Source organism: Dipodomys spectabilis, unplaced genomic scaffold (genome assembly GCF_019054845.1).
Source record: "Dipodomys spectabilis isolate Male_0828 unplaced genomic scaffold, ASM1905484v1 ptg000009l, whole genome shotgun sequence".
In the NCBI taxonomy this organism is placed as follows: Eukaryota; Metazoa; Chordata; class Mammalia; order Rodentia; family Heteromyidae; genus Dipodomys; species Dipodomys spectabilis.
The window spans coordinates 30,730,543-30,756,270 of NW_024870686.1; the positions used below are offsets into that span (position 1 = coordinate 30,730,543).

General features: G+C 36.7%; 1 protein-coding gene across 1 annotated transcript in view; it reads right to left on the minus strand.

Annotated features, from left to right (window-relative positions):
- The window catches only part of Psd3 (pleckstrin and Sec7 domain containing 3), a 195,204-nt gene that overhangs the window by 144,941 nt on the left and 24,535 nt on the right, over window positions 1-25,728 (minus strand). Inside the window, exons 2-6 of the mRNA XM_042701208.1 lie at window positions 18,351-18,545; window positions 18,161-18,241; window positions 15,001-15,113; window positions 11,313-11,371; window positions 760-849 (exon numbers count right to left, since the gene is read on the minus strand). Coding sequence (XP_042557142.1) covers window positions 760-849; window positions 11,313-11,371; window positions 15,001-15,113; window positions 18,161-18,241; window positions 18,351-18,502 — 495 coding nt within the window. The 5' untranslated portion in view covers window positions 18,503-18,545. The remainder of the gene's footprint in view (window positions 1-759; window positions 850-11,312; window positions 11,372-15,000; window positions 15,114-18,160; window positions 18,242-18,350; window positions 18,546-25,728) is intronic.

Sequence of the window (25,728 nt, forward strand, 5' to 3'; positions counted from 1 at the left end):
AAGGACCTGTCTTTCAACAACTACATTTCTGTATAACAGCATAATTCTAAAGTGCTACCATTCTTAGCAAGTGAACTCAAAAGGATGAGAAAGGAAGAACTGAATAGAAATCTGCAAAATTTAACATCTTAACACACATCTGAACTCCTAAAATATGCATGTTCATTTTCAGTCATAGTATTTGATCAAATACCTATCTCATTTAGAATGCTGTGAAATTCATAAATTTCAAAGTTGATTTTATGGTTCCCTTGAAAACAAGCTGATGAAAACCATGCTTATTGTTATCAATAATAAAGCTGATTCAGGCGATCTACAATTACTCAGAATTTAATCTAGTTTATTTGCAGAAGAAACCTGAGTGGCTCTGCGTTTAGAGATTGAACACCTTCAGAACTACTTCCATTTTAGACTGCAAATGTCTTTTTTGTTTCCATAGTAAATCTATTGTGACCTTTCTCAAGTTTTGACAGTCTTCTTGCAAATAAGCAAGGAAAAAGTGCCCACTATTTTTATAGCCAACTATTCCAAATTTTATTATCTCAGCATTACTGAGGTTATTACAAGGTGAATCTTTAGGGATTATTAATTTAAAGATACTGTGCAGTCTGAAATATCAAAGGAAAGGCCCAGCAGAAACATACACCCAGAACCAAAGGCAAAAAGCAAACTATATGCATGACTCCCAACCTATTTTGAGCTAAGAAACAGGCAATAAACACAAACAAAAGCTTAAAAACATTATAGTCTATTGCTTACTTTCAGCAGATCCTTGGAGAAATCAACACCTTCATTTACTCCTTGAAGATTTGCAATGAACTCTTGGCAGGTCATCTTCTTTCCAATATTCTGGAATAAAGGAAAAGCATAGATCATGATGGTATTTATAGAATTCAGATTAATTCTTAAATATATGCTTAAGAAGAGAAATCATGGAAAAACTTTAAAACATCTATACAAACATATGCTGAATAGATATAAAGGAAGATATGTAATACAATTTGAATGCCTAAGAAAGGTGTATGCCTAATTGTGCTTTTAAAACCGTCCTTATGTAAAAAGATAAAAATCACACGAAGCCTTTAACTAACAAAAAATCTGGAAAGTCAATGCCACACTTACATGTTATACATAACAGTTTTTAGTTTAAAAAGGATAAAGTGACATTTCTGACATGAACTCTGAAAGCTCCATTGTTCATTAGTGTTTTCTATATACTGTCAAGAGCTGTGAAGAATCCGTAATTTACCTCCTTTTAAGCTAACAAATTTGTCTGTAGCTGAATTTTTTCATTATCCTAACAAGCTTATCAATTCTAAAATATTATTCAAGCAAACACTGTCCATGGGATAAATCTAATTCTAATTATTGATTTTTTAAATTTATTTAAAGGGTCCAGTTTAATTTATTGTAATTTATTCATAAGTAAGGTACTGAGTACATTTCTTTTTAAACACTGTTACCCTCTCCCTCCTTTTCTCCAGCTTACCACTCCTGTCCCCACCAAGTTGTAAAGTTCATTTCCAACACAGTGTCTAATGATTATCATTGTTGCATTAGTTCATCCTTTGTCCTGCTATTTCTGTGATTCCCTTTCCCTTATACAAATCAGATAATCTTATATACAAGACAAAGGGTACAGAAAACTAAAACAAAAAGAAAAAATAGAAGTAACTGTATACAAGATATAATAAGAACCCTCTATTTCCAATTCTTGGAATTCATTTTGATACACTTCATTATATATGGTCCATTTCTATCTCAAAGATTTTTAGGTGTTAAGATAGGACCTTATACACCATCGTATTCTAACCATTTTCTTCCCAAATTGATTCATAACTTCCGATAAACAACCCTGCCAGCTGCATATCAGAAAGTACATTCATGGGACTTCCCCATAGGTTAAAGCATGGAGATTTACTAAGACCTCTTAATAAACTGTGAGACACAGATGTAGTCCTTTGAAATTAACCCAATATTTGCAGTCAAATTTGAGAAGCTAATGATTTGCATCATGACCTCTGAAATCAGAAAACATTTATCAAATCTAGAGAGATAAAACAAAATGGAAAACACTCCAGAGAGAGAGAGAGAGAGAGAGAGAGAGAGAGAGAGAGAGAGAGAGAGAGAAACTCTATTTAAACCCTCATAATACCAGACAGGCAAAAATCTTAAAAGTTTAGCTAATGAAGGTTCCATCAGAGATAATATTAACAAGAAAAGCCAAAGACCCTGTTTCTGAAAGTTTATAGTCAGATAAACTGAAGGGTATAGTCTGCATTTATTATATTGTCCTTTTTTTCCAAACTGAACTTTTCTCTAGTTATCTTTTAACGGTGCACTAAATGCTTCTAGAGGTAAATTATTTGATAATGTATCACTTCTAAAATACTGATTCTGATACATTGCTCATCAGAATTTTAAGATTTAAAGAATTTAAAGATGTTATCTAAATATATCTATATAAATATATTTGGGGAAAGGAATATCTAAACTGTAGATAATTTCATGAACTAAAGGCAAGAGTCTATGACAAATTGTTTGTTTCTATAAAGACAGTATTTTAGGCCCTGAAAACCATATAATCTCTGTTCAACATCATTATTATAAAGTGTGAAGGTGTAAACAACAAATGTGTCTAGCTGTGTGCCAATAAATGAAGAGAGAAAGGGGGAAATACAGTTATAAAATTCAAGGCATATTCTATAAAATTAAGAAAATTGAGGGAAGGGTTGGGGTTGAGAAAGATGGGGGAGAATGAGGAAAGAGGTAATAATTTTGTTGAGTGCCAACTCTTTTGTACAACTACTTAATGGATAAAAGTTAAACTACAACTCTATTTATAAAAAAGGCCCAGAAAGATTTTGCCTATGATTTATACCTTGCCCGCTCCTGGCTTAAAAACAGTAATAAAGAGAACTTGAAAGGAAGAAAACATGAGCAAGTATGCAAACACATTGAACAGCTTCATTTATTTTGTCTTCTTTTCATTTATTATTGTTATTATTTACTTTTTGTTACTATAAAGGGATTATAATTAATGAGCCAGTTAATGAGTACATTTCCTTTTGTACAGTGTCTTCTGTTCTCTCTCTCACTCTCTCCCAGTCCCTCTCTTTCTCCACCCGTGAGTTGTACAGTTCACTTTTATCAGTATCCAGTGATAATGCACTTTTTCACCCTTTTTCTGTACAATCCCCCACCCTCCCGAAGATATATAAGCAAATGCTATCTTGTCTCCTGACTGTAGGTTTTCCCCTTGACAAAAAGGTTTTCTCCACTCACCACAGCAAGAGAACCAGTTCTTATTTCAGTAAATAGGACCATAAAGGGAGGTGATGGACACTTTCATGGGGTCATGGGGAACAGAATAGACAACGAGAAATGACCAAACCACACAAGCTCCTATCTACAATGCAGCATAAAGGAGATCACCAGGTACTCTGACAACTGAACCTCTTCAAAGCTCCAACTAAGCCAACTTAAATTCAATTGTTAGTTGTTTCAAGTATTTACTAGGAAAGTATATAACAGTCATCAGAGTTCACATGTACTCTAAACCAGAGGTTGAATGATCTGAAATTGCATTTTTAATACTGTAGGGAGGGTCTGGTATAGGTTTGTGGGAACCATGCTTTGAAACAAACTAAAAACCTTAAACGCCCATTGGTAAAAGCTGGCTTCATAACTCTCTGATTTTAATAACCCAGCAGTCATACCCATACCCACATGACAATCCCACTTCCTCCTGTAAGGTTTAATCAGTGATCAAAAAGCTACTTCAGCATGTAACTTTGCTTAAAGCTCTTGTTTTGCCTTTTGCTTCCCTAATATGTGGTTGTGCTATGCTGCCCCCAGGTGTCCATCCTTGTATATTGCAGAGACCTCCACAAATTCTCAAGCAGAAAGCTGTAACACAATGTATGTCCTTTCATAAATCTTAACGCTCAGGCAAATACAAGTTCAACCTTTTAGAAATTTGTGGTATTTTCCCTAGCAATACATTCCCTTTAATACATTGCCACTGATAAAGGAACCAAAAGTGGTTAAAAAATTATATACATGCATACACATACACAGGCACATATAAAACCTCCACTAGAATATATGTATGTGTATAATATATACATATAGTATTCTAGCTCAGTGATTGTCAACTGTATCTATAAAGTCAAACATAATTTTTAATTCTAAAGACATAATTTACTTTGCTACTCTTATTCTCTCCTGAGCTTACAGTATCTATTGCCATAGATTAATTGCAAAGCAATAAGAACATAGTTGTCTTCTATTTAGAAAAGTATTAAAAATATTTGCAAACATTCAAGGCTATTCTTTTCCTGATTTTTTTTCCATTTTGGAAAGTATGATTCTTTGGCAGTGGCAGTTCCTGGGTTTGAGCTCAGAGATTCACATTTTCTAGGCAGACCATCCCTTGAACCATGCCCAGCCTCATCCCCTAAAGCAATTTGCTTTAGTAAATTTTCAGACAGAGTCCTGACCTTTTTACCCATGCTGACCTTGTACATAATTGGACTTACAGGTGTCCATCAAAATGCCTGCTCTATTGATATGGACAGGGTCTTGCTAATTTTTTGGCCTTAAACTATGATTCTCCTCTCTTTGCCTCCTAGATAGCTAAGACTACAGGCATGAGCTATCATGCCTTGCCCTTAGAAAAGAAGGGACCTAATCTATTTACTGAATAGATTTAAGTTTTTAATTTTTTTGGGGGGGGGTTTGGTCATGGGGTCTGAACTCTGGGCCTGGCACTGTCCCTCAGCTCTTCAGCTCAAGGCTAGCGCTCTACCACTTGAGCCACAGCACCACTTCCGGCTTTTTTCTTTTTGCTTATGTGGTGCTGAGGAATCGAACCCAGGACCTCACGCATGCAAGGCAAGCGCTCTACCACTGAGCCACCTTCCCAGCCCGAGTTTTTAAATTTTATTAGATATTAAATTACTGAATAGACTGAATAGATCTAAATTATTTGATAAACATTTTTAAATGTTATCAGCTTAGTTTCTAATGTGGTATGTGCTAATATACACGAGAAAATATTTTTCTCAAAAATTTTAAGAGTATAAAGATATCCTACAAACAAACCTTGAGAAGATGTAAGAGGCAACTGTATTAGTATCTCATAGAAAGTATCCCCATTTAAAATTTAAGCAAAGAAAAATACACTAGATTCATTAAAAATATTAAAACTAGGGGCTGGGAAGATGGCTCAGTGGTACAGCGCTTGCCTTGCATGCCTGAGGCCCTGGGTTCGATTCCTCAGCACCACATAAGCAAAAAAGAAAAAAGCCGGAAGTGGCAGTGTGGCTCAAGTGGTAGAGTGCTAGCCTTGAGCTGAAGAGCTGAGGGACAGCGCCCAGGCCCAGAGTTCAGGCCCCACGACCGAACCCAAAAAAAAAATAAAAAAATTAAAACTAATCTTTACTTTTAACTTGATTGCTAGGAATAGGGATTGAGTAATGGGATCAAAGGCCAGATTAAGCTTATAATTGCCCTCTTCATCCCTACTCCTTCCTCTCCCCTAGACATCTATGGAAAGAAGAAAGAGCAAAAATGACTCCATACTGAGTGTAAGCTGCTTTTATATTCTCAGTCTACCATTTAAGTCTGCAAAACCCACAGTGCTGAGGAATAATATACAGTGACCCAAACACTGCGTAAATGAGATCAGCCCCTTGTGAGTCCCACCAACTTAGTTGATATGTTTCCCAATTACAAACCTGCCCTGAGTAAAGTAGAATTTTTTAACAAATGATAGGAGTTAGGAGAAAAAGAAGAGTTTCACTGTGTGGGGGAGGGGGGGGGGGGTCACAGAATCTAACACAATCAACCTGTGCATGATTAAACTTGCACATAGTTTCATAAAGATTCCTATTAATACCTAGGTGGTTGTCAGCATGAGAATGAATTGCACTGCATTCTAAAGGTCATTTTAAAATTAAAAATGTTCAAATCAGGGCATTTTTTGTATAAAATCATTCCCACAGCTGATGGTTAGCTCCTCGGGCTATCCTGCAAGCACTCCTGCTGATAATAAAAATGGCAATGGTGAAAATGAATGTCCCCTCACTACCACCCTCAGACACTGGAATGCAGGCCTGATGCATGCCTGAGCTTGCAGTACACTTCTGAGAAGCCCAAAAGCTGGGGAGTTCCCAGTCAGGAGAAAAGAAAAGAAATGCCTGGCACCAAAGAGGAGGAAGAGCATTACAGAGGTAAGCTCAGGCTGAAATCTACAGCAGGGACCAGCCAAGGGCATCCAGGTCACAGTGCAGCACAGACAGGAGAGGTAGCCACAGCCCTACAAGAAGGAAAGAGGGAGGCACGCAGGCAAAAGGCAGCTGCCAGTTATAATGATAATTTCAGACACAGACTTCTTGAGAACATCAACTACATACGGTTCATCAACCTCAAGGAGGGCTGTCGTTGCTTTAAAGTGTAAAAATAATAAAACAGCACAATGTAAGAAAATAAACACATTTTAACTGCTCAAATGATCACTTTCCACAATAGAAAAATAAACCAAATACTTATCCACTAATTAAAATTTTCAGTTCCTACAATGCCAATCCAAGAATTCAATTTACAGACCAGAAAAGAAATGCTTCCTGTTAGCCTTCTCAAAGTGAACTCTACTTTTTAAAATACATTAATTCATTGCAAAACCTATCCTTAAGTCCACGGATTCTTTCTTTTTGTCAGTATCGAACTTATAACCTAACACCAAACACTAGCAAGATGCCAGCCCATAGATTAAGGATGCTAGCTCAGTATGCCTTGAGAGTCCCAAACACAAAGTACATGGGAATACCCCACCCCCAAGCAAAGAGTCATACTTCTACTCACTGCACATGGTGCACTAGCTGCTGCCAATCTGAGAGCAGGGAAACACTAGTTGAAAATACTGCTAAAAAGCTCAAGCCACCACATTAAATAGTACATGTTGTCATGATTTCTTTTTAAATTAATAACAATTCCCCTAACTATGGTAGTCTCTAACCACAACTCCACTTTAGCCAGCTACTGACTCTCCCCTCTCTAGAGATCTCCTAATTGTGAAATCTGCAACTGAGTATGCTCATATAATCTCACTCTTCATTGCAATCGTCCACCTAAAATGCTGTCCTGTGAGGCCCTGCTTGAAGACCCTGCCCCCATCCTGGGCCTTGCCACCCATCTTCAGGCTAGGCAATGGTGCTGCCGAGGGGCTGAATGCTGACCAGGATCAAAGCATAGGAGAGTAAAGCACTAGTTAGCTATAGTCAATAGAAGGCATTTGAAGATCAGTTAGGAAAAGGAGCCTGATAGAACTTGTTCACATATCAAATCTTTTCATTTATAATGTCAATAAAATATAAGTTTTCAGCTCTTTCTGTGATAATTCGGGCAATTGTCAACACAGTTTCATCACAGGAAAAGATAATCTGGAGTTTGTTTTACTTGAAGATTATCTACATGGCTAAGACCTTTATTTTGCATATAAATTTTTAAAAACACATTATAAAAATAAAAGGGTTTATATACCAAATTAGCAATTAACAATTATAAAGTTATCATTTAAGCTAAAAGAATAAACTACTTGCACACAAGTTAAAAGCAAGTCAGCACTGTTGCCAAGATAAAGCATTCATATAGTTTTAAGCAGGTTCTTCAAGGTGTCAATGAATTTCTATAGAAAAATATGTGTATACTTCAGGATGGCTTTTCCATGGCCTAATGAGTGAAGTCTAACTATAACTCCATGTAAAACTTAAACACCCTGCCAGTGTTTCATAGCACAGCATCTCAGTTACCTGTTACTCAAGTCTTTGTTTACAAGGGACTAATGCAGTCCCACCTAGCCTACTGGAGAACACTTGACTTCCATGATCACTGATGCTTACCTGACAGCACAGAACTACGAAGGAGTGGGAACACTACTGGTGTTTGGTGAATGAGAGAACACATTAGAAGAAGAAAAAGTATTCCCACATAATAAAAGTAGGAACTGTATGTTAGAAGTATTTTATTAGTATACATTCCATCATTTTTATTAGTGAGATAGTAGCAGATCAACAAAGGCCCAAATCAATTCATTTTCAGGGTGTGGTTATTAGGGAGAGAAGGAAGAAAGGAAGAAAGAGAGGGAAGAAGGAAGGAAGGAAGGAAAGAAGGGAGGGAGGGAGGAAGGGAGGGAGGGAAGGGAGGGAGGGAGGGAGGGAAGGGAGGAAGGAAGGAAGGAAGGAAGGGAAGAAGGAAGGAAGGAAGGGAGGGAGGAAGGAAGGAAGGGAAGGAGGGAGGGAGGAAATAAAGACAGAAAATCCCCTAATTAAGCCCTTCCCGTGAGAAGCGTGAGGACAAGCTGGTCTTGGCAATTCTTGGAACAGACATGCTGCTGCATTGCTATTATGACAAAATGGTAAAGAAGAAAGGACAATGGTATATTAGTCTATCCCCAAGAGGAGTATTCTGGGCACTGGAGAAAGTAGTGAGTGGTGATGGCCTCAGTACAGGAGTAAGGAGAGGGGAAATGAGCAGACATTGGAGATAATTCACTATCTGCTTAATGATTCAGCTTCATAGGAGCCATGCTGATAAGTCAGACATACACTATTATGCTGTGTCAGGCAACCATGATGCAAAAAAAAATGCTACATCCAGAATTATGGATTAAAAACTTACCACCTAGAAGGAAAGTTTATTTTTAAAATGAATCCAGAGGGAAAGATAAGAAAAACACATTTTCATATAGTTAGTTCTTAGGATATCAATTATAAATTCAATAGATTGTTAATAGCATGCATTATAAATAACAACAAAGGAAATAAATATGTCAGACAATCTTAAGTATATAGTACATGATTTTAAAACCCAAACTGAGAATTATAACCATAGCATATGACCCAGAAGCCCATAAAGTTTTACAGTTTTCTCTCTGTTATATCAGTAGTATTCCTAATATAGCCTACTGATGTAGAATTGATGTATTTCAAGACAATGCTATAATGTTCATTGTAACCACTTCTTTCATCCATATGACAGTAATTTCTTTCTTCCTTTCTATTTTTTAAATAGGGCCACCCTACTTAGACCAAGCTGGCCTTACACTCAGGATCCTCTTGCAAAAGCCTTCCAAGTGATAAAATTAGAGGTATGTGATACTTTCTCTAACCTTTTTAACAATTCATCAAATGTTGTCTACAGAAGGCAGAGCAAATGGCTTAGTTCTGTGGTTCTGAACCTCTGGAGTATAGACACCAGGGTGCCCATCTCTTTTATGGACACAACCACACAGGAAGAGTTATCTGGATAAACCTCATATTTGTATTTACTGCTATATTCCATAGTTACAGATATCAAAATGCACATTTCGTTCAAAGTAATAGTACCTGCTTAAAAAGCAGTTCATGTAAATAAGCACCCCAAAATCTAATCACCTGTGTAGAAATTCCCAACCTTGAAACAAGTTCTAAACTAATACTAAAACTATACGTTTTCTCAGTCAAAAGATGTTAAATGGCCAGGTGCTAGTGGCTCATGCCTATAATACTAGCTACTCAGATGGCTGAGATCTGAGGATCACAGTAAAAAGCCAGCTCAGGAAGAAAAGTCCCAGAGACTCTTATTGCCAATTTAACCACTAAAAAAGCCTAAAGGGGAGCTGTGGCTATAGTGGTAGAGTACTAGCATTCAGCACAAAATCTCAAGGCAGTAACCAGGCTCTGAGTTCAAGCCCCAGCACAAGTGTGTGTGTGTGTGTGTGTGTGTGTGTGTGTGTGTGTGTGTGTGTGTGTGTGTGTGTGTGTGTGTGTGTGTGTGTGTGTGTGTGTTAAATGAACAAGTGTCAGGTGCTGCTGATAGTTCATGCTGAGATTACTTGGTGTCACGGTTGTATGTGAACACACATGCAGAAACATGCCCTTTGAGGCTGGGGATGAGGCTCAAGTGGCAGTACCTGCCCAACCAAGTGCCATGCCATGAGTTCTAATGCTAGTACTATCAGAAATTTTTATACTCTCTAGCCAGACAGTTAAAAAATTAAGAAGTACGAGGTAAAGTAGTGGAATTTTTGTCACAGAATGGGCACAGAGGGAAGAAAGAAACACTGGCTTGTCTGGGAACAGGAAAACAGAGGTCAGAACAATCTACATGCTAGACATCCCTTAACACACTGGGAGAATGCCAGATTCTAATCCCCACAGACATGTACATACTGTGGGAACCACAGGAAGTACCCTACTGTCTAAGAATGCTGCTAGACTGTGCCTACATCATCAGTCTATGTCATCTCTGAACCCAGTGCTATATGTCTTCCAGGCACTAAGTTACTTTGAATTCACCTTTTATGAACTGCAAAAGGAACTTGAATGGAGTATTTTGAAATACACAAAGATAGTTAAAATCATGATTCTATCTCCACATGCTTGGCTACTGGGGAATTGGTAGTCTTCTTATAATCCGCTAGTCCAATTCAATGGGGCTATAAAGCTCCCTTTTGGCCATTTTAAAGAGGAACATACAGTTTCAAATAATGGAATTATGTGGCCCTCTGGAATAAGACAAATATCTAAGTATTTTATCTTACTGTAGCTTCCCACATTGTAAGTTACCAAAGTATAGTAAACACTTGAATACATAAAAGCTTGATTATTTTTCTTCAAAATAAATGCACATAGGAATATGAAATAATTTGTTTCAAATAAGTATAGATATAACTCAAAAATTCTCATTTTCTTTTACATGAAGCATTCAGTTCAATGATTCAATTCCACTTATATAAAGGTTGAATTTATCTAAAATCAGTCTCTATTTTAAATAAGATATGAGAAGATAATTATTTTAGCATTTTATTTTTGATGTTTTAACTACCAAATGAACAACTTAGGAGATCTGAGGAATGCATAAAAGACTAGATTCTTACACTTACTAATACACTTAGTGAAAACACAAACAACATTTTAGCACTAGTTCGTATTTTCTTCCCAGCACTCTGACAACTACTATAACATGTATCGGAAACAAACACAAGATCTCTGTCTGTCTGTGAGACAAGACACAGAACAACATGCTATTGCTAAGAGGACTCCAGGCACACAGACAACATATGTACTCGAAATTACTCTATGCTAGCCTGGAAAATTAAAAGATACTTTCTTGTTTTAAAAGATTTATACTTATCTTCCTGCTGAAGGAACAATACAGAAAACAAGATAAAGATATGGGGGGGAGGGTGTGAATGTTTACAGGAACCGAGGTAAGGGTAAGCCCATAGAGGTTTAGATTCTGCAAGAGCTCCACAAGCCTTCACTTACATGGCCATGGAGGTCTGTATTAAGCAGCATCATCGCACAGGTGAGGCAATGTACTCCATCTGAGAAACAGAGACAGAAAGCATCAGTTCATTTGTTACTGCTGTACCCCATGTTAAATTCAAGTAGCATATAATCAGAGCCAACTAAGACAGAATGCTACCAAAAAAACACAACTAGTGATATTTGAGCAGCAGAAAACAGATAAAGCATAAAGTATAACAAAAGGGACCTCAGTGTACAGAACTGGACTTTACTATTGATAAACTGTCCCCACCCCTCTAGAGGACAGCTTGACATCATATACGTAAAGCCTTGCAGCAGTGCTATGGACTCCCCAGGCTTTTTACACTAAGGTAGCAAATTAAGGATCCATGGGAACTACAAGCATATGCAGAGAAACTTGACTTACAATGAGACAGGGTGAGAGGAGACTAGTAACTCTCACCCTCTAAAAGCACAGTTCTTTTATGTTCAGATCGTTAAAAATGTTATCCAGACACATATGTTGAAATGGAGAGATATTTCACGGTAAATTGTGAGAATATACACATTATATATTTTTTCTATTAAATATATCAAGAAAAATATAAACCATAAGAGAGAGAGAGAGAGAGAGAGAGAGAGACAGAGAGTGTGTGTGTGTGTGTGTGTGTGTGTGTGTGTGTGTGTGTGTGTGTGTGTGTGTGTGTGTGTGTGTGTGTGTGTGTGTGTGTGTGTGTGTGTGTGTGTGTGTGTGTGTGTGTGTGTGTGTGTGTGTGTGTGTGTGTGTGTGTGTGTGTGTGTGTGTGTGTGTGTGTGCTGGTCCTGGGGCTTGAACTCAGTGCCTGAGTGCTGTCCCTGAGCTTTCTTGCTTGAGGCACACTACTTCTGGCTTGTTTGGTACTTTAGTTGGAGATGAGTCTCACAGACTTTCCTGTCTAGACTGGCTATGAACTGTTATCTTCAGATTTCAGCTTGTTTAGTGGCTAGGACTATAGGCATGAACAAAAAGCCCAGCTTCACTTCTGGCATTTTTGGTGGTTAACTGTAGATAAAACATCTCATGGATTTTCCTGCCCAGACTGGCTTTGAACAGTAATCTTCAGATCTCAGCCTCCTGAGTAGCTAGGATTACAGGCATGAGCCACTGGTGCCCAGCTTACATCATAATATTAAAAAAAAATTATCTCAGGGTCATGAAACTATACTTTGTATTATTTTATTTATATTTTCTCAATTTTCTATAACATGTTGTATAAAAATGAAAATAAATTATTTGATTATTTTAACCTTTCTGGGAAAAGACTCAGTTGAAAAAGAAGTCAAAGTTAAAGAAAATTAAGATCTGAGTTTATCACAGTTTACTGTTCATGTATTATTTCTCTGGCTTAAAAAAAAGTGTAGGAATAGCTCCCTTTCATGCCATTCTTTAAAGGACTATGGTTGACTAGGATTATCATGTGTCAAGCTAAAAGAAAAGTAGTGAAGTAATCTGTGATGCTTAAAAACTTAAATATCAGGGGAAAGATACCCAAGTCCAAAAGGTAGTTTCACACTTAAATGAAAATATCACTTTACTTTATACAGTAAAAGAATAGCATTCAGTTAAGCTTCTCATTTCCAAATATCAGAATTAATTCTATTCCTTCCCTCTTTTCCAATACAAGTACAATAGATGATAGTTTCAGGTAGAGTAATCATTATACTAATTAATGCTAAATGTACAGAAAGGGGACTGGGCATAGTGTTTCACACCTATAATACTAGCTAATAAGGAGGCAGAAATCAGAGAGATTGCTGATTGTGGCAAGCCTGAGGGAAAAGTTAGTAAGACTCCATCTCAGCCAATACTTATTAGTACATATTTGTATTCATAGTCACATGGGAAGCATAGGTAGGAAGTCCATGGTCCAAGACTATCTGAAAAATAACTAAGGCAATAAAGGACAAGTGGTAGAATAGGTGCCTAACAAGCCCTGAGTTCAACCTTCAGTATAAAACAGAAAGAAAATGTACAGAAAGGATTGTGGAGTGACTGAGTTTATATATTAAAAATACCTTGTTTTCTTCTTCTTATAGTAAGTGATTTCTTACCAGTATCTCCATGCCTAGCAGTATATTCCAGTTCTATTTTGTCATAACAAGTTCTACACACATTTAAAACGGATTCCTCAAATTATTGTAAAACTCAGCAGCCAACTCTCAAATATCCTTATCAACAGCTGAATGCCATGGACCCATATTCCCTACTGTACTCAAGAACATCAGCATCTTCCTAGATTTGACAAGTGACCCTCTTATAACTCGCTTATTCCCTCTAGTTGATACTGAAGGGATAGAAATAGTGAGCAACTAGTTCAAATACCCCCAGTCTGCAGTTACTAACCAGGTAGTAAATTAACACAGGTAAGTTCGGGGAGAGGATATTTGAGCAAGTACCTATGAAGTCTCTACTAAAAGACAATTGTGACTACTTTTCCTTCTTTTTTTGGGGCGGGGGGGGACGCTCCGGTGGTGGGACCTGAACTCTGGGCCTGGGCGCTGTCCCTCAGCTCTTCAGCTCAAGGCTAGCGCTCTACCACTTGAGCCACAGCGCCACTTCCGGCTTTTTTTTTTCTTTTTGCTTATGCGGTGCTGAGGAATCAGACCCAGGGCCTCAGGCATGCAAGGCAAGCGCTCTACCACTGAGCCACCTTCCCAGCCCCAACTACTTTTCCTTCTAGTCTCAGTGATTTATTGCAGAATTATCAGAGGTTATCAGAGGTTTTTTAAATCACAAATTAGTTTGCTTGCTTATACTAAAAGTTTTGATTATAGAAATGTATATTGGGACTAGGAAGGTAGCTCAGTGGTAGAGCGCTTGCCTTGCATGTATGAGGCCCTGGGTTTGATTCCTCAGCACCACATAAGCAAAAAGAAAAAAGCCGGAAGTGGCGCTGTGGCTCAAGTGGTAGAGCGCTAGCCTTGAGCTGAAGAGCTGAGGGACAGCGCCCAGGCCCAGAGTTCAGGCCCCATGAATGGACCAAAAAAATAAAATAAAAAATAAAAAGGAATTTATATTATAAATTATTTTCCCAGGTAGTTCAACAATTAGTTTAATATTCAATTGCCAAAATGTAATAAATATAATATTATGGCTCACTAAAATCATAAATAAGTCAGTGATGGTGTTATAATTAATATAAAAAGGAACAAATGTGTACTACAACTTCCATAAAGATTTACACATTTCCAGAACCAGCCACAAAGCCAAGCATCCTGCATTTACATGAAGGTTAAGAGACAAAGATACAGAAATGAGAAAAAACATCATTTCATTCACTACATGGCAATTTGCACACAGTACTTCTGAATGACAGAGCTGAGCAGTATAGATAGTAAACTGCCACACTGGGAACTAGAAAATACAGCAAAAGCAATTAAAAGAAAAATAAAAGCTATTATGTTGTCAATAAATTTTCTTAAAGCATATTTAATGATATAAGGAAACGGATGGGAAAGATAGAAAACACAACTAATGATGTCAATGTGATATGAAATAGATCAACAGACTAAACTATTAACAGCTATCTCTGAGTAATTAGAGACACTTAGATAAACTTCATTTCCTTGAATAACTTTCTATATTTCTACAATAAAATTTAACCTTAAAATAAACAATATAATAACCACTGTTGAAACAGGAAATGTACAAATCCCATCAGCTTACCTTGTGAAGCAATGGCCTCTGGGTTACAGTAAAAGTATCGATTGGAGAAATGTATTAATACTCTTTCTCGTTCTTGAGTTTCTCCAGCGAGAGAAAATGCTTTAAAGAAATACCTAAGAAATAATTAATAGGAAAAAAATTTTACAAAGTTTACCATATACTTTATATATGACAAAGTTAAATTATATGGACACAGAGATTAAATGTACAATAGTTTAAAAAAAACATTAATTAGTCATGTAGCAAAAACTTCTATTGATATTTAAATTATACAAAATGTCAATATAATTAACCTACAGGTTAATTACAGAGTAGCCAGTATATAAAAAATGCCTGAAAGCAGTGGTCAGGGATGTACCACTATGACTTTGGTCCAGTAGCAAATTTTCAGTGGTCAGCCACTATTAAAGAAAGAAAGAAAAGAAAACTAAGACTTGGGGTACAATATCAAACAGGGTTTTTGTTTTTGTGTGTGTGTGTGTGTGTGTGTGTGTGTGTGTGTGTGTGTGTGTGTGTGTGTGTGTATTTTGCTCTTGTTACATTTTAACTTTCCATTTTGTTTGTGTGTGTGTGTGTGTGTGTGTGTGTGTGTATTTTGCTTTTGTTACATTTTAACTTTCCATTAACCACTGTAAAAATTACACTGCCTTGTGTAAAGCAGTTAATTTTATTTTTCTTATTAACATTGTATTTTAGTATTGATGTGTTATATGAAGAGGAAATTATTAAATAAAGCTTAAGTTCCTCTTCAGACTAAGGAATAAACCATTAAACTTCTTTGACTAATAGGAAATAAGTCCAGAACTATACACCAATCCAAGCCAGAGTCACTAAAAATACTATTTATTATAGATTAAACCAGATGACCCCTACTTGACAAAGTAGAACATCTTCCTAACTATGGCCCATGGGAGGAAAAAAAATTTCTAATACATCTTATGACTATAAAAACAATACAAAACAAAACATGTAATAAATCCTATTCCTATGAAAATTCTGCCTTCTTGGTAGAAGATTCATAGTTTGTTATTAAGGTGACCATTTGTTCATCATACATTTTTTAAATAAGCACACTGGAACATAAAAGCAAAAATATAGAACATTACTTCACTTTTGGCCATTATCTCGAAAAGACCTGTGCATACCTTTGATTTGTGGGAAAAGCCATTTTAGTTCTAATACAATCACCCTCAGTTCACCTCCCAGGCCGTTTCCTGACTTGTCAGATTAAAGGATTACAGAGATGATCTCAGAATTCAACTGGGCTCAGGCAGTTTTTTTTAATCTTCCTTTTTTTTTTATTGTCAAGGTGATGCACAGAGGGGTTACAGTTATACAAGTAAGGTAATAAGTACATTTCTTGTCAAACTTGTTAGCCCTTCTTTTTCCTACTTTCCCTCCCCTCCATCCCCCCGAGTTGTATAGATCATTTCCAACATATTGTCTTGTGTATATCACTGTTGCATTGGTTCCCCCCTTGTCTTTTGTTCCCCTTCCCTTCCCTAATTCAAATAAATGTAAATACAATACCAGGATACCAAAATCAAACACAGTGACAACAGGGTTTATACCATAGGGGGAAGAACATTCAAAAGAAACAAAAAAAAAAAAAATCACATAGCATATTAAAACCAACATCATCAAAGAAAAACCTCTTGTGTCCATGTCTTAGTGTTCATTTTGCTTAGCATCATCTTATATGATCATATGCACATAGCTATTGAGCCTATGCTCATCTGCTAAGATTATCCTAGACATATACTAATCATTGCAAATAAGGGAAACCATGGGACCTATGTTTCTTTGAGTCTGGCTTACTTCACTTGATAGGATGTTTTCTAAGTCTTTCCATTTCCTTACAAATGGAGCAGTGTCATTCTTCTGATTGAAGCATAGAATTCATACACATACACACACATATCATATTTTCTTGATCCATTCATCTACTGAGGGGCATCTGGGTTGGTTCCATATCTTAGCTATGGCTCAGGCAGTTCATAAGATTAAAATGTTACCTTGAATGTTTAGTGTAATATGGAAAAAGTGAGACTCAATGTATTTTAGACACCTCCATTTTAAGATTTAACAAAAAGTAGAGTGTGGTAGAAACTTTAACATATATTCTCTGTGAATTATTATGTTCAGTCATTTTTATACCATTCAAGAGTTATTTTAAAAATACCATATTAGAAAAAACTACTCACCTATTATAAACAGGTACTTAGTGAAAAGGTATATGTTACAGTCTCTAAACTGATCACAAAACAGAAAGAAAGAAAAGAAAGAAAGAAAAGAAAAGAAAAGGAAGGAAAAAAGGAAAGAAGGAAGGAATTAGGGTCTCCCAAGGATATCTGTGTCCCTATGCTCACAGTAGCATTTTCACAACAGACAAAATATGGAAGTGATCTAAGGAGCCTATTTATGGATAGGTGGCTAAGAAAGCAGTAGCCATCCATACACTGGATTCAACCTTACAGAGGAAGAAAATTCTACAATATGTCACATATTTTATTAACTCTCAGGCCATGATGATTAGTAAGTAAAACAAAATCACATAAAACAATTAGTATATGATTATACTTATACAAAGTAGGCAGAGTTGTCAGGATCACGGGGATGCAAAGGAGAGCCTTGGTTTGTATAACTGGGGTGAAGGAAGGGAATTACTGCCTATCAGATATAGAATTTCTCCTGTGCTGAAATTGATGACTATGATGATTGCCTGACATTGGGAATATATTTTATACTATTGTCTATACACTTAAAATGGCTAAGATGACAAACATTGTGTTATATTCATTTAACTGACATAGTGAAACTTTCTGTAATATTTTTACTGAAATGATACTGAATACTTTTTCTCCTGATTTACTGTGTCACCATTATGCATTTTGCCAGTTGGACTTGGATTTTCTACTGGGCATAAATTTATCAGTCCATGTTTATTTCATAAAAACAAACATTTATTTCTCATACTCCCTGCTATTATCTTCTGTTTAGTATTACAATACAATTTAAATTCACAAAGCAACTGAAGTGGAGGTAATAAAAAAAACAGTAAGGATTTAGCTAGAGTACATTACTTTCTCTTCTAAGGATTCATATTTCTAAGAATTCGTTACTTAGAGGCAAGGAAGAATAGAAATAATAATATGCATACCTGAGAGACTGATCTAGTGTCATTCCTGTAAAATCAAAGAACTTCAGATATTCTTCTGCAACCAGTTTGCTAAATTCATTGCTATTACAAAAAAAACAGAATTTTGATTATTAAAATGTAAACTTTTTACACACATACACACATACATACATACACACTAAGAAGACAACAATCTTGGATTGAAACATACTTTTTGCCTAGGTGTTTTGCAACATCCGATTTTTTGAATCTGTCTAGATGATAAAGGCGTTTGGCCAGTCTTTTGGCAGCTTCCAAGTTGCTGCTGGTACCATTACTAAGACTCTCTGTAGTCTCCTTTTCCAGAATTTCAGTGCTCCCCATTTCAGAATGAGCTTCTGGATGTGTTGTTCTCACCCCAGCATTGCTATGAAAATTGATTTAAAAAAAAGTAGAAAGAAGTTTTCTTAGATGTTAGAGGAATATTTGATTAAATCATTATGATATTGTACAGACAACTACATAAAACCATTTTAAATGAGACCATTTTACATTTAATACTCTATAAAAGTATCTGCAGTTACCACATGTCAAAATCAAAGGACACGTGGAATGACTGTATAAACTCTAAACCAGTGGTTCCCCAAAGTTTTTCTCTCAATCTTTATAGGGTTACAAGTAGTAACTCCAAAAAGCTTTTGTTGACGTGGGCTCTATCTACTGATATGTAAAATATTAGTAATCTAACAAAGATGTAAAACAATAATTCATTTAAAAAACAGTAAATCTATTTCATGTAATTTAACTATAACATTTTTATTACAAATAACTAGTTCCTTAAAAAACATAACTTCAGTAACACAAATGACAGGGATTAATGACGTCATAGATTTCTTTAATGGCTGGTTTGGAGAGGCCAACTGAATTCTCAGAATACTTGTACATGCAAACTGTAACAATGCTTAAGTTGAATGAAATACATTTAGAAAAATCTGTTCTCACACCAATAGAAAAAGAACATGTGTATTTGACAGGATGTGTATACTTTTGGTTAACTAGAGAAACAATTAGACAATTAGACAAGTGGTAGTTTCTTAAAAGTCAGTTGCTACATAGAATCTAAATTTATGGCAATGGGCAATGCATTTTTTGTATCTCATATTAAGATGAGTCATAAAATCTGAATGGATCTTTTATCCCTGTGAGTTTCTAACATGGTACTTCGGTCCCATGTGAAATATCTATAGACAAATTTCATTATATAATATCACAAAGACCATTTTTGTAAATATCACCCTCACTAACTTGGTAAGTTTAAGTACTGTCAAAAACTTTTGGTGGCAGATAAAATTTTCTGGAATGTTAAGTGTGAATTACAAAAAATTAACAAAATTAAAAAATTAACAAAAAAATTATCATTACATTTTCAAGAGTGCTTTACCAATGCTGTTGTCTCTTGAAAAAATTACTAAGAACAAAAAAAATTGTTTTTGTTTTTTGTCTTTGTTGGTCATGGGGCTTGAACTCTGGGCCTGGGCACTGTCTCTGTACTCTTCAGCTCAAGGCAAGCGCTCTTGAGCACCACTTCCAGTTTTCTAGTGGGTTTTTTTATTGGAGATCAGTCTCACAGACTTTTCTGCCCAGACTGGCTTTGAAAAGTGATCCTTAGGTCTCAGTCTCATGAGTATCTAGGATTACAGGCGTGAGCCACCAGCACCCGGCAGAAAAAAAAATGTTTTTTATCAGCTTTATCATCCCAATTCACACACATAAGTGCTCTCCTAAGGACAACTATCAGGAGCAGAATGACTTCATCTCATATCATCACACGTGAAACTGAAGGCATTAATTAAAGTGCCAGATCAAGGACAGTATTAGGTAAATTTGGCCTGATTTTACTTTGAGTATTAAAATAGTGAAGAATACAGTGACAACTACAACCCATCATCAATGCTGAACAACTGACATGAACTGGAAGTGACCCAGACAAACCAGTGTTCATGAGACTCAAACAAATACCCACCTCAACTTTCCAACAAACTATACCTACCAGTTGCAATACATTGCCCAATTATGACAAAAATCTTCTTTAAAATGCAGTATATATTTAGTATTTATTTTGTCCTGCTGAACACACCTATCAAATTAGTATTACCAGCCAACTTTGCTAAAAAATATGTTTAAGACTTTCTATAGAATATCTCTATAAGTCATAGTAGAAATTTCATTTAAAGAGACAATCATCATTTTGGTTTTACCCACTAAGTTAAGAATATAAAATACTTAATGCAAGAGCTGTTAGTTACAATCAAGGAGGTATTTATAAATAATGAGGTGTTTTCACATATGCTTTTCCTCTATATGCTTATATGTCATAAGATAAAAAGCAATGTCCAAGTCAGGACTCATCACATTTAAACTGAGAAGTTTAATTAAATATGTCCCCAAAACACATACATGGCACATATTAATCCCTGCATGCAAATAATGGAATAATTACACTTAGACAGCAATGGACCAGTATTGCTAAAATCCAAGTAGCTTTTCATGATACTATATTTGAAAACTTTACTGCTCAAAACCATGCCTGTTTGTCATAGTTCCCACTCTACATATTTTCCTCTTCCTGTCCAGCCTAGATGATTTCACTTTATTTTCCTCACATGCATCAAAAGATGTCATTTTTAATCACTGTGCACCACTTCTCTGGATCTTCTTAAAAAACAAAATAAAAAAAAAAACCCTCTACTTTCATTTCTAGATGTCTTCAAAATTAGTTGAACAAAAGAAAACAACAAAAAATGCTTTCAAATCAGAAAGTCCCAAAGCCTGATGGCAACCGAAACTCACCAGTAACAATACAGACACCAAGAAGCACCCATAGCAACCTCTGTGGCCTGGCTGGGCCATGCTTCTCAGAAGATCCCTCAGTATTCTTTACCCCAGGGCTCCAGGGTCCACTGAGATATTCAGCCTTCCAAGGATCTGGATCCCTGTGAGGTCACATTACTATGACCTCACATTCTCAGCAGAGTGTTTACTATCGGAGGTTTTATAATGCCTTTACAGCCCAGTGAAAACAAGAACAGAACACAAGGGACACTGTATATCAAGGGACTCAGAAACAATGCAGCTCAGCCATGCTCACACTTGATAAAGCAGCCTGGATGGCTCTTCTCACCAGGGTAACACCCATTCTGTTGAGTGAACACACAGGACTTTGTCCTGCTACCCCACTGAGTATTAGATGCTTTCAGTAGTTTAGATGACCCCCTCTTTTCTGTGGCTCAGCTTCAATCTTCCTTTTCTTTACAGTTTCATAAAGGAAAGCCCCTACCACTCAAACTTAGAAATGATTCTCCTAAAGTTCTCCCTATATTGTAGAAAATGCTTCACTGTGCACCTCCACATAAACATGGTAAAACTCTTTCACAAAAACATCCCATCGTCAATCTTCAAAGGAAGAATCTAATAGCTGAGTCTGACCACCATCTCTTCATATCATCTTTTATCATGTCAGATTATCAGATTTTCCAAATAAAAATAGAATACCCAAGCATCTCGATTAAAAAAATACTGTCTAGTATAAGTACATCTACCAAATAGTGTATAGAACATATTTATACTAAAGTTTATTCATTGCTTATCTGAAATTCAATTTTAACTAGGTATTGTATATTTTATCTGGTAACCTTACCTCGTGAAATTTTTGTTCTAAACTTAAATAATTTCAATAATGTTATTCCCTGTCAACTTTTAAAATCATGCTTCACATGATTTTTCCATAGGTCTATTATTTTTCTATAGCTTTTAGGTGCCTCTGATCAACCATTTTTTTTCTAATATCCTTTAAGTACAAAAGGAAATCCCTCTTTTCTAAGTAGCTTCACCTTTCTTTCCAGCTTCTCTACTGCTACTACAGATGTGATACTATACCTAATTTACTAAACTCCTACTCAGATGAAACCCACATTCTGGGATATGCCATCAAAGCCCATGCTAGGAAGTACCAGATAGATCCTCTACCATATCTCTTATGCCAGACAGAAGTATATGCTGTGAAGCACCAGATAGATCCTCTACCATATCTCTTATGCCAGTGTGTACACATGCTGTGTACACATGTTGCTCTTGCATGTTGCTCTCTTTGCCTCTCTTATCCCACAGCCACCATCAAGTGCAAACTCAGAAATCCCATAAAACCCTGGTAAAGTAACAGCTTTTCTCTGAATCAAACAGCAACCCTAGCCCTACAGTATCTTCAGAGCACCTGAGATGAGTGTGTCTTTATTACAACATGGCCTTTTAAAGCTTCCGGTCCTCACATCTGCCACTGCCTTCAATTCCACTTTGTATCTGCACTAAAGACAGGGTTGAAGTTACTCAGAGATTGCAAGACCTGGGGCAATCAGCCATGTCCAGCTTCTCCAGGCCAATCCTAGAAAGTTCTGGATACACTGACATCAGTGGTAGGGGGAAGGGAGGAGGAGATGTATTGTCTTGGCTACTATTTACTTTGAACACACACTTAACAAAAAAATATTTTTTTATTTAACTGTGGTAATAAAACTAAGTTAAGATACCAAAGTTCTCTCCACCCTGTCTTATAATGAGCACCCAGATTCAAAATACCAAAGAGTATTCAATGACTTCAGCTACAGTGGGAGCAAATCTGACCACTTTGTTGAGTCTCATGTTGAAAATACACAGAACCCTGAAGCCAACCACAGAGAAAGCCATACATGTTCAATTTTCACAGATGGAATGGAAACAGTTAAAAAGGGAACTGAGTGCACTGTGAGATATTAATACAACCCTGAAGCATAACATGTCTCTGAGGAAGGGAAGGAAACCCTGTCAGGCATCATTATCCATGGCCCTTATTTTCCAGGCATTGCAAAGCAGCATGGCATCTAATCCTGAAAGAAATGACTCAGAAGAGCCACAGCACTTCTGATGGTGTTGTTTACCTGGGAGCATCTAACACTAGTTCAGCACTGACTGTGTGCTGACCACTGGGCTAAGTGTTCATCTGGGACTGTCTCAGAAGTCTTATGATTAAATAGTGTTATGATGCAAAGAGCCGGACGTATGAAGAGTTGAACTCCAGTATCCAAGTCTCTGTATCCTAGCTATTGCTAGTCATTTTCTGGTATAGTGTTATGTTTTTACTCATTCAACAAATATTTATCAAATTCCCTATGATGTGTCAGATATTTTAGGTACTTGGGATACTTCTGTAATTAAAAAATAGTAAATGTATAGGTCAGAAGGCAATATCTGCTATACAGATACAAAATACAAAATAGATCAGAAATCCCAGTTTGGAGATGAAGATGGCTATATTTTTATATAAAATGGTCATAGACAGATTCATTGAAAAGAGAACATTTAAGCAAAACCTGAAAGCTAGTCATGAAAATATTAGAAAATATGAGAAATACAGAACAGGCAATGAAAAGCTGGATGAATGAGAGGAGAGAGTTCAGAAGGCAACGAGGTTCAAAGAAAGGCTACTATGCAGGGTGAAAGCTCCAAAATCTTTTCTATTCACATAGCCTTCATGTAAAAATGATTCATGACTCTAGGCCAAAAAGAAATACCAAAAACTTGTTTATTTACAAAATAGTATCTAAGCCTGGTGTCAGTGGCTCATACCTATAGTCCTACCTATTCAGAAAGCTGAGATCTGAGGATCAAAATTCATAGCCAATCTGGGCAGGAAAGCCTACAAGACTCCAATTAATCACTGAAAACTGGAAGTGCAGCTGTGGCTCAAGTGTTAAGACAGCCAAGGAAACTCAGAGACCAGGCCTCGAGTTCAAGCCCCAGGACTGGCAAACACAGGTGCGCGTATGCGCAAACGCACATGCACACACACACACACACACACACACACACACACAGAATAATATATAAATATTTGACTTGTTGACGCGCTTGGACTTAACCATTTAAAAAACACACAGCTTGTAAAAAAATTATCTTATTCAATATTAAATAACCACAATTACTAATGAAATGCATGCATGTTGAGGACTATATAACTTCTCAAACACTGTGTTAGACTAAACTGCCGTCATTCATTTGCTCTTACCAGTTAATCTCTGATCACAGCAACTGGTAAAAGTCTTTCTTCATAAAATTATGTCGCCAGAAGGAATATTATGATACGATCTAGTGCTGAAACTGTAAGGAACAGTATCATGCTGCAAACTGAATGAGTCAACAACAGACTGCCCTGACAGTGGTATATAACATACCAGGAAGTATAAGGTGGGATCTGCCATCTTGGTGTATATAAGCATACATATAAGTGTTCACCCAACAACAAAATCTAACATGCATTTCTCAGAACATATCCCTTCATTAAGCAATGCATGGTTTTGATAGGTGTTATGTACAGTTGTTTCAGATGCAGATGTTCAGCAGGCCCCTTGTGAGTCCACAGCAAAGCCGTACAGTATCTCCACAATTTGGAAACCACTTTGTGCTTCAAGGGAGTGTGGACCATCAAGGTGACTTTGTTTCAATTTTGAGTAAAGCAATTCATATTGAAAGGTTGTGAGATTTAATTTATATTCTTAAAGGGAAACCCTTTGGTTGTTCTAGAACAACAGACTGTAGGAGGGCAGCTATGTGGTAATGCAGTACTCCAGGGTGGAAGTAGATGGGGGTGGTGGCAATGGGTGTGGTTCCAGGTTCAGTCCACGGCCAGCCCAGGCAAAAAGTTAACAAGAATACACCTCAACAGAAGACAGTGGGTATGGTCACAAGCACCTGTCGTCCCAGCTACAGGATGTTTAAGTAGGAGGATCGTGGCCCAGACTGACCTTACAAAAACCAAGATCCTCCCTTGAAAAATAAAAACCACTGAAGCATAAAGAGCTGGGGGCAGGGTTTAGGGGGTGGAGTGCTTTCCTGAGTATGCAGGACATTCTGAGTTTGAATCTCATTACAACCAAAGTTTGAAGATGGTGTATAATAATGTACCTGGCAGAATTATTAAATATAAATCACTACCTAAATGTCAGTTGACATTCAGTAATAATGAGTACTTGATTTTATAAGAATAATTGTTGCAAGCCAATTTTTGTTAACATAAAATGTGTTTCTTAGAAGAGACTCTGTCTTATGATTTAAAGAACTTCATGAGAGAAAGAAAAAGTCTATCAGAGCTCTAATAGCTATTTCTCTGTTCAAAAAGAGGCCAAAATGCAGCTTTATTAGGAAGGAAGTTTCACAATTGTCACACAGAGCTCCTCTGCCTCCTCTTCCAGGACAAATTTTAAATTTTCTCATTTTCCTCAGTCCTGCACTCAGAATTCCAGAAGAGGGCACCAACGTGCAAGGCAGCTGTTCAGAGACTGACCAAATGTCCAGTTAGTACAAAAGTCCGTGTTTGCCTCTGAGGCAGATCTGCAATAAAGCACTTCACCCCGATAAGGAGTCTTCCTTTGCTGATAGTACAATCAAAGTAATACATGTTCTTACTTTTGTGTTTGGGACTTTGTTCTTCCCATTCTAAGATGCAAATCTTCTGAGCCAACTTGTAGATAAGCATGTGGCATCTGTAATACTATCCAGTAGACTTTAATAAAACTGCATCA